This window comes from Dipodomys ordii, unplaced genomic scaffold (genome assembly GCF_000151885.1).
Source record: "Dipodomys ordii isolate 6190 unplaced genomic scaffold, Dord_2.0 Scaffold120, whole genome shotgun sequence".
In the NCBI taxonomy this organism is placed as follows: domain Eukaryota; kingdom Metazoa; phylum Chordata; class Mammalia; order Rodentia; family Heteromyidae; genus Dipodomys; species Dipodomys ordii.
In genome coordinates this window covers 2,926,676-2,937,056 of record NW_012267336.1, presented here as the reverse complement: position 1 = coordinate 2,937,056, position 10,381 = coordinate 2,926,676, and the positions used below count along the sequence as shown (strand labels likewise).

At 40.8% G+C, this 10,381-nt stretch overlaps 1 protein-coding gene across 1 annotated transcript in view; it reads right to left on the bottom strand.

Annotated features, from left to right (window-relative positions):
- The window catches only part of Srpk1 (SRSF protein kinase 1), a 38,318-nt gene that overhangs the window by 9,285 nt on the left and 18,652 nt on the right, over positions 1 to 10,381 (bottom strand). Inside the window, exon 11 of the mRNA XM_013029587.1 lies at positions 2,613 to 2,720. Within this exon, the coding sequence (XP_012885041.1) occupies positions 2,613 to 2,720 (108 nt within the window). The remainder of the gene's footprint in view (positions 1 to 2,612; positions 2,721 to 10,381) is intronic.

Sequence of the window (10,381 nt, the reverse complement as noted above, 5' to 3'; positions counted from 1 at the left end):
CTGTCCCTCAGCTCTTCAGCTCAAGGCAAGCACTCTACTGCTTGAGTCACAGAACCACTTCTAGTTTTCTAGTGGTTTATTGGAGATAAGAGTCTCACTGAGTTTCCTGCCTCGGCTGGCTTTGAACTATGATCCTCAGATCTCAGCCTCCTGAGTAGCTAGGATTACAGGCATGAGCCACCAGCACCCGGCCAAAAACAGTTCTATGTAAGGAAAAGTTGACAGCAATAAATGCCTACAAAAAGTAAACTATTCTCAAGCAATTTAATACTTCTCCTAAAAGAGCTAGAAAAAAGACAAATTAACTCCAAACTTACTAGAAAAAAAAATCAAAACAGAACTAAATGAATACAGAAGACCTGAAATTTCTGAAACTGTAGAAATATGAAGGATCATAAGTGACTAATGTAAACAATTACATGCTAGCAAATGTAGAAGTAGGCAAATTCCCAGATACATATGTACAGTGTACTAAAACTACTTATGAAGAAACAGAAAACCAGAATAAAACGATAATGAAAAAGGACACTGAATGAATGAGAACTCTCTCATCAAAGAAAAGCCCAGGACATAAGGAATTTAAGGATCCTTCTCAAAGTCTTAAAAACAACAACAACAACAATCCAAGAGAAAAGACTATTTCAAACTACTTATAAGAGGGAGAACTGATGTGATATCAAATCTAGAAAAGGGCGATTACAAGGAAGAAATTACAGACCAATACCCTTGATGAACATATGCAAAAACTTCAACAGGCAATTATAACAGGGCAGTAAAAGAGCTAATTATTAATTAAGATACTCAGGCTATTGTATGAGAATGAAGTACAAAAGGATAAAAAAACGAAAGCTTAGGAGGCTGGGTGCAGGTGGCTCATGTCTGTAATCCTAGCTACTCAGGAGGCTGAGATCTGAAAAGCTAGCCTGGGCAGAAAGGTTTGTGAGACTCTCATCTCCAATTAACCTCCAGAAAATTGGAAGTGGTGCTGTGGCTCAAGTGGTAGAGTACTCACCTTGAGCTGAAGAGCTGAAGGACAGCGTCCAGGCTCAGAGTTCAAGCCCCACAACTGACCAAAAAAAAAAAAATTAAGAGTAGGTTTTGGGCTGTAATGGGTTAATGGAAGTGGTTTGTACAGGATCTATTCTGAAGGTAGAACATAGAACCTGCTAATGTTTAAGAATTGAACTAAAACTTTTTGGTCCGAGTGAAAAAGATCATTTATAAAAAACATGTATATGGAGTGAACTAAATGCTTTGAACATGTCATTTAAGATATTTATTAGATACATAAAAGGATTAAGTTGGGCGCACAAAAAATAAACTGTAAGGACAAAAGTTAAAGTTTTAGCTTTCCTTTGCTAAAATCAAAGCATCCCTAAAATTAATATTCCAATATACAACTATAGGAACTGACCAAAACAGAACACCCTTAGTAATGCCAATAACTCAATGCCTGCCTCTCAACTGTGTGCTAGTTTTTGGGGTGAATGCCCTGTAGCCAATCAACTTCAAGTGAAGATGCATGTGCATATTTGTCTTTCTCAAGTCCTCTTGCTGCTTTCTGTGTATAGAATGCTTTGCTTTGAGAGCTGTACATGTTTTCATCCTTAACCTTTCAATGTAGCAAATATCTAGGTATTCTTCCCTTTCAATGACAGCAGTGCCTTAGAATTCAGATTCTTCAACAGATACCAACTTTAAGACTTACTCTATGACACAGACAACTTGTAATTATGCCCTTACCCTATCAAGTCTGCAAAGGCTCTCTACATTGAAAGTACCTACTTAAAACATGCAACCAGCCAGTACTGGTGGGCTAATGTCTGTAATCCTAGCTACTCAGGAGGCTGAGATCTGAGTGAGAACCACGGTTCAAAGACAGCCCAAGTAGGAAAGTCCTTGAGATTTATATCTCCAATTAACCACCAGAAAACCAGACGTGGTGCTGTGACTCAAGTGGTAGAGTGCTGGCCTTGGGCAAAGGAGCTCAGGGGGAGTGCCTAAACCCCAAGTTCAAGCTCCAGGACAGGCAAAATACAAAAACAAAACATGTATGAAACAGATATATAACCTGTGGAAGAGAGACAAGTAAACAAATAAAAGTACAAATGATGATAAGATTTTGAGTTTCTGCCAGGAAATAATGAAACAGATAAATTCTAAAATGATAAAGGAGCTTGTTGGCTCATGCCTATAACCCTAGCTACTCAGAAGTCTAAGATCTGAGGATCATAGCTCAAAGCCAGCCTGGGCAAGAAATTCTGAGACTCTTATCTCCAATTAACCACCAGAAAACCAAAAGTGGCACTGTGGCTTAAGTGGTAGAGTGATAGTCTTGAACTGAAGAGCTCAGGGACAGCATCCACAGGCCCAGACTGGTTCAAGCCCCACGACTGACCACCCCCGCAACCCCCAAAAAAGATAAAGGTACTTGTAATCTCCTAATCCAAGCTAATAATGCCTTAATAGGACCTGTTTCCAATTTAGATCTCTTCAGCTATAGGACAGAGTTTCTGTGGTAAGTCACCTATGTCAAGTTCTTTTTCTGCTTATTAACAAAAAGGTATGACACTATTACATAATGAGTAAAGGACATGCAGAAAGAACATTACCATGCATGCTGTGCTCCAAATGTCAGCAGGTGTATTATAGCCAGATCCTATCAGAACTTCCAGGGAGCGATACTGCCTTGTTTGAATATCTTCAGTGAAATGTTTGTGCTGAGTAAATGAAAAAGGAAAATTTCAGTATTTGTTTCAAAAAGTTAAAAAAAAAGAAAAATCAAGATTAATAATGGAGATAAAATTACATTCCCTGAAAAATTTTTCCAAACCGAAGGTACTTTTAGCTCATTTAAAGTATCATTTTGATGCTCTTGGTCATACAAACTGCTATTCCAAAGTACCTCTGCAAACAGGTAAGTCTAATAAAAATACAAGTACATAGATTACAGAATAACATAATAGCTTCATAAAAACAAAATTTATGTTTCTCATTTATCAAAATAAATGACCCTAATTTAGACTCCATTAAAAATTGTCCTTGCTATGTGCTCATTATAATGAAATAAAAGATGGAACTTTCAGGACGTTTGTAACCACTAATGAAGAATATACAACCATCTATAAAGAATGCTTGCTTATCAAACGTGCATCTTGGGTAAATAGAACATGTTAAATATACTGGGTATACAATTAGCAAAACTGGAATTCATTGAATAAATAAAATGTACAAAGAATGGAGAGAAACCTCTATACCAAAAGCAATTTAAGAGACACAGTACTCAATTTTGCAATCATGAGCTCTGGATTTTTTTTTGGTCGGTCTTGGGGCTTGAACTCTGGGCCTGGGCGCTGTCCTTCAGCTCTTCAGCTCAAGGCTAGCTTTCTACCACTTGAGACACAGTGCCACTTCTGGTTTTCTGAGTGGTTTATTGGAGATAAGAGTCTCTCAGACTTTCCTGCCAGGGCTGGCTTTGAACTGTGATCCTCAGATCTCAGCCTCCTGAGTAGCTACAATGACAGGCGTAAGCCACTGGAGCCCAGCTCATGAGCTCTAGATTTTGTATTAAAAGAATATTCAAGGGGCTGGAAAGGTGGCTCAGTGGTAGAGTGCTCGCTTAGCATGCAGGAAGCCTTGGGTTCGATTCCTCAGCACCACATACATAGAAAAAGCCACTGGAAGTGGTGCTGTGGCTCAAGTGGTAGAGTGCTAGCCTTGAGCAAAAGAAGCTCAGGGACAGTGCCCAGGCCCTGAGTTCAAGCCCCAGGACTGGCCAAAAAAAAAGAATATTCAAGAAAGCCTTAAACCTATGAGTAAGGAGTGATGACCAGATGCTCACTGCTAATGTGAGATGAACTTTTGAGCAGATAAAGGTTGCCCCTAAGGTGACCCTCCTACTTTGTGGGATGCCTAGGTACTGCAATCTGCATAAAAAAAAGGAATATTCAAGAGATAGCTTGGAAAACTGATCTAATAAGGCATATTTAAGAATGAAAATAAGATATTTAACAGCTACTTCAAAACAATCTGGGGTGGATTGAGATATACACGAAAATAGACTGGCAATGTGCTTATAATTGCTAAGTGACAACAATAAAATGACATAGGAATTCATTATTTTATTCTTGCTATTCTGTATGTTTAAAAATTTCCATAAATGAATAACAAAGAAACACTCATGTAATATAGGCCACATGCAGGAAACAAAATTCAAAAATATTAAAACACATGAAGAAAGTGTGAAAAACTCTTTAACATCATTCAATTTCAAAAACAAGGAATAATTATTATGAAGAGGGGAAATTTGGTAGAGAAAGATTTAGACAGGATTCAGTCTAGACCAGGTCCAATAGGTACTGAACTAGGTTTGACCAAAAGAACATAAAACATTCCAGGAAGAGAGAGTATCAGTAATAGAGCACATTAAAATACTTGCTAAAAACCAACACAGTTAATTGCTAGATGTAGAAATGGGTATTGGCATAATTCAAAAACTCAGCGGCCAGATATAGAAAGGCAATGGAAAGTGTCACAGAACTTTACTACAGCGATCTAGAGATAACCACCTGTTGAGGACAGGAGCAGAAGAGGAGACTGGAGGAAGTGGTTTTATAAGAACACAATAGGGTCTGCTGCCAGATCTGAAGCAACTTAAAATAACAAAATCAGAATGGCAAAGAAGTCAGAGCAACAAAACTTACAAGTTAAAAAATGAGGGATCTATTCTCTAATACGTCCCTGTCGGATCCTCTCCTAGTCAAACAGACTACACCAAGAGGTTTATTCTCTGAAGTGGATAAAACAAGGTCTAGAAGACAGTCAACACTGTCAAAGGAAGAGTATAGTTTGAGAATAGGGAAATTAAATGACCTCAGTGTAAAAGATAAAACACTTTGTGTAGGGCTGGGAAGGTGGCTCAGTGGTAGAGCACTTGCCTTGCATGCCTGAGGCCCTGGGTTCGATTCCTCAGCACCACATACGCAAAAAGAAAAAAGCGCTGTGGCTCAAGTGGTAGAGCGCTAGCCTTGAGCTGAAGAGCTGAGGGACAGCGGCCAGGCCCAGAGTTCAGGCCCCACGACCAGACCCCCCCCCCAAAAAAAAAACACTTTGTGTAGCCCGGCACTGGTGGCTCAAGTCTATAATCCTAGCTACTCAGGAGGCTGAGATCTGAGGACCGCAGCTTGAAGACAGCCTGGGTAGGAAAGACCCATGAAACTCTTATCTCCAATAGACTACTCAGAAAAGCAGGAAAAAGTGCTGTGGCTTAAATGATAGAGTGCTAGCCTTCAACACAAAGAGGCTCAAGAACAGTACCCAGGCCCAGAGTTCAAGCCCCAGAACTAGCAAAACAAAACCAAAAAACCCAACAAAAACTTCTTGCTTAATTAAGGTCCCCAAACACTAGTAACTAAGTAATCTTCTTTGGGTAGGAGATTTGAAGGACACTAGATCTTGGGCTTCTTGACCAACTCAAAGGAAAGATCCAAAGATCATGACATCTGAAGATCAAACAGCTCAACTCATTAGGCATTTTGAAAATGGGGGATTGGTACACTGGTAGTCAGGTTCTATATTACAAGTCGAAAAACTTTGAGTGACATAATCATGCTAGTTATTACTAATGTGAAGGTAAATACTAATGTGAAGGTAAATACTACCATGGTGAATGGAATATTGGAAAAGAGAGTAGCCTGTTGTTGAATCTAAATCTATACTGTTTCTAAACTATATAAATGCATAACCGATTAGCAAAAGAAAGGTATATCTTAAAAACATTTTAAAAAATACCTTGTTTTGAAAATGATGCAAAATTCCATTACTGCATGCTAAATGCTGACATGTTGAAGAAGTCACCCAAAGATGAAATGACAGGATCCAGCTGGGCCATTTATGTTCAAGTTCAAGCAGGTATCTTAGTACCCGGGTAAGAATATGTGTAGTTTGTTTGATATTGAGTGAGTGGGCAAAAAGAATGTGAAGACAAGGGCTGGGAAAGTGGCTCAGTGGTAGAGCGCTTGCCTTGCATGCCTGAGGCCCTGGGTTCGATTCCTCAGCACCACATAAGCAAAAAGAAAAAAGCCAGAAGTGGCGCAGTGGCTCAAGTGGTAGAGCGCTAGCCTTGAGCTGAAGAGCTGAGGGACAGTGCCCAGGCCCAGAGTTCAGGCCCCACAACCGGACCCCCCCCCCAAAAAAAAAAGAATGTGAAGACAAGCCAGGTGTTATCCTAGCTACTCAGGAGGCTGAGATCTGAGGTTCAAAGCCAACCTAGGCAGGAAAGGATGTGAGACTCTTAATCTCCAATTAATCACTCAGAAAACCGGAAGTGGTGCTGTGGCTCAAGTGGTAAGTGTTAACCTTGAGCTGAAGAGCTGAGGAACAGCACCTAGACCCAGAGTTCAAGCCCCACAACTGACCAAAAAAAAAAAAAAGAATGTGAAGAAATTTTAGCAAAGAGACATGTTAGAAAAAGACATGCATTTAACAGTTTGAGAGAGAATAATTCTGTGGTAGTAAAAGGGAAAGAAACAACTGTATCAGAGTTAAAAAAAAAAAAAAGGTAAGAAAGCATTCAGAAAGTGTTGCAAACAAAGACACAGAAACTTGAAATAGAAAAACCAACAAGAACATGATGGCTGCATAGAGTGATATTTCACTCCATTTAAATTCTCAACAGTTAAACTAAATATTGAGCACCTACTATGTACCAGGTATGGCAGTGAGCCAAAAAAAATAAAATCTTTGTTGCAATTGGACATATGTTCTAGGAAGGGTATATGAATCAAATATAGATAATCAGAGGGTATTAGAGAGCAACGGGTATTCTATAATCCTAACTATTCAAAAGACATAGGTAAGAAGATCTTGGTTTGAGGCTAGCCCCAGCAAAAGTAAGTCTCTGGCTCAAAAACAAACAAACAAACAAAAAGCCAGGTAACTGTGGCTCAGACCTGTAATCCTAGCTCCTCAGGAACCTGAGATCTGAAGATCACAGTTTGAAGCCAGCCCAGGCAGTAAAGACTTTGAGGCCTTTTTTTTTTTGTCGGTCATGGGGCTTGAACTCTGGGCCTGAGCGCTGTCCCTCAGCTCTTCAGCTCAAGGCGAGTGCTCTACCACTTGAGCTATGGCGCCACTTCCGGTTTTCTGGTGGTTTATTGGAGATAAGAGTTTCACAGATGCCCGGGGCTGGATTTGAACCACAATCCTCAGATCTCAGCCTCTGGAGTAGCTAGGATTACAGGTGTGAGCCACCAGCACCTGGCTACTTTGAGACTCTTATCTACCATTAACCACTCAAAAACCTAAAATGGCACTGTGGCTCAAAGTGATAGAGTACTAGCCTTGTGCAAGAGCTCAGGGACAGAGCCCAGACCCTAAGTTCAAGTCCTATGACTGACCAAAAAAAAAAAAAAAGCTAGTTGTGGAACATGTCTATGGTGCTAGCTACCTGGGAGGGAGAGGATCACAAAAGCACAGACCTTACCTGAAAAACCAACTAAAACCAAAAGGACAGTGACATACCTCAAGGGATAAAACGTAAGTGTGAGGCCCTGACTTTAATACCCAGACTGGGGGAAAAAAGAAGGGAGAGGGAAAGACTGAAAAAGAATACAAAACCCCAAAACAAAACAAAAAAAAAACCACACATACTATGGTAGTTTGCTAACTATGTTAGGTATTTGGGCAGAGAACTTCACAACATGATGTCCTGTTAACAGGTGAAAAATTGATGTGTCTTCTTTTAGGATAATACAAAAGTAAGTACTATAATTATAAATAAGTATAATTATATATTTTAAAAATAAGTAATATAAAAAAAAGTAATAAACTCTTTTTAGCCAGGCTTTGGTGGCTCTTGCCTGTAATCCTACTCAGGAGGCTGAAATCTGAGGATCCCAGTTCAAAGTCAGCCTGGGCAGGAAAGTCTGTGAGATTCTAATCATCAATTAACCACCAGAAAACCAGAACTGGTGCTGTGGCTCAAAGTAGTAGAGTGCTAGTCTTGAGCCAGATAGTGCTCAGGCCCTGAGTTCAAGCCCAACAACTACAACCACCACCACCAACAACAAAAAAAGCCTTTTTACCGGGCACTGGTGGCTCACACCTATAATCCTAGCTACTTAGCAGGCTGAGATCTGAAGATCCCAGTTCAAGTCAGCCAGGGCAGGAAAGTCCGTGATACTCTCATCTCCAATTAACCACCAGAAAATGCAAGTGGCACTGTGGCTCAACTGGTAGAGCGCTCCCCTTAAGGTGAAGAGCTGAGAGACAGGGCCCAGGCCCAGAGTTCAAGCCCCTGAACCAACACAAAGAAAGAAAGAAAGAAAAAAAGCCTTTTTAAGGCTGAGCATAATGGCTCACTCCTGAAATCCCGTCTCCTGAGGCAGATATCAAGATATCAGGAGGATAATGGTTTGGACAAAAGTAACACCCCCCTCTCAAACACTAAGATGGGCATGGTTGAGTCAGTCATTATTATACCTGTGACTCCAAGGTAATGGAGGTATGAATAGGAGGATAGTGGTCTAGTCTGGGCTAAGCAAAACTATAAGATCCTACTTGAAAATAACTACAACGAAGGGCTGGGAAGGTGGCTCAGTGGCAGAGTGCTTGCCTTGCATGCATGAGGCCCTAGGTTCGATTCCTCAGCACCACATAAGCAGAAAAAGCTGGAAGTGGCGCTGTGGCTCAAGTGGTAAGAGCACTAGCCTTGAGCTGAAGAGCTGAGGAACAGTGCCCAAGCCCAGAGTTCAGGCCCCACGACCAGCAAAAAAACAAAAAACAAAAACCTACAACGAAAAGGACTAGGATCATGGCTCACAGGGTATAATATCTGCTTAATAAGCAGAACCCAGCACTACAAAAAGAAAGAAAAAAGATGGAAAGGAAATTAAGAAAAAAATTATGCAGTTGCCAGTTACTTACACATGTAACTGTAGCTACTCAGGAGGTTGAGATCTGAAGATTAATGTTTCAAAACCAGCCGGGGCAGAAACATCCAAGATTCTTCCTTCCAATTAACCAGCAAAATGCCAGGAAGGTGTGACTCAAGTGGCAGAATGCCAGCTTTGCATGGACAAAGCTAAACAAGAGTGTGAGGCCCTGAGTTCAAGCCCCAGCACATATGCGCGCGTGTGCGTGCATACACACACACACACACACACCAGTCTCTGATCATGTCCTCCATATGGCTGGCATGACAGACATTCATTACCATGCCAGGCTTGTTGGTTGAGATGAGGGCTCATATTTTTGCCTAGACTGACCTCAAACTATCCTCTTCCTGGTCTTTACTTCCTAAGCAGCTGGGGGAAAAAAACCCACTCAATTGTTGACTAGCAATTCCACATTTAGGACATGTCCTAAAGACAACTTCACAAAAATTTCTGTACCAAAGGCTCTCATCACAGCTATCAAAAATTTGTAAAGATTATACCACTCATGAATACAGAATTGTATACACCCCCCCCGCCCCACACACAGTTGGGTACTGGGGTTTCAACTCAGGGGCTCATATTTGCTAAGTTGGCACTCTATTTCTTGAGCCATATTCCCAAGCCCTATATAAAGTCTTGGTGACAAAGTGTCCCAAATGCACAAAGTTAATTAAAAGGAGGCTACCAATTTAAAGGTGTTAATTTTGAAAATGAATATCGGCAGAGGATATGAATATAGGTATTAAGAGTACAAAAGTAGGGGCTGGGAAGGTGGCTCAGTGATAGAGTGCTTGCCTTGCATGCATGAGGCCCTGGGTTCGATTCCTCAGCACCACATAAGCAAAAAGAAAAGAGCAGGAAGTGGCGCTGTGGCTCAAGTAGTAGAGCGCTAGCCTTGAGCTGAAGAGCTGAGGGACAGCGCCCAGGCCAAGAGTTCAGGCCCCACGGCCGCCCCCTCCCACCCCGAAAAAAAGAAAAAAAGAGTACAAAAGTAAAGAAAAGCCTACATACCATATTCAATATCCTGTGCCTTTAAGATATCACATTTCTGTCTAATGGGGGAAATTTGACTGATATGAGAATAAATTACAATTGAGTATTCAACACTCTATAAAGGTCAGTCTTACTTTAGAAATCTGCTGACCTCAAGTGGCGCTGTGGCTTAAGTGGTAGAGCACTCGCCTTGAGCTGAAGAGCACAAGGATAGCGCCCAAGCCCAGAGTTCAAGCCCCATGACTGAAAAAAACAACAACAAAAAACAAACTAACAAACAAACAAAGAAATCTGTTGACCTTAATGTTTTCCCTAAGCTTGTTTTGAATACCTTGGTCAGAATTGGAGTATTCAAGAAAGATTATTTTTACTGTAGTTAAGATATTAAAGGTGGGGCTGGGAATGTAGCTCAGTGGTAAGTGCTTTCCTTGCATACATGAGGCCCTGGGTTC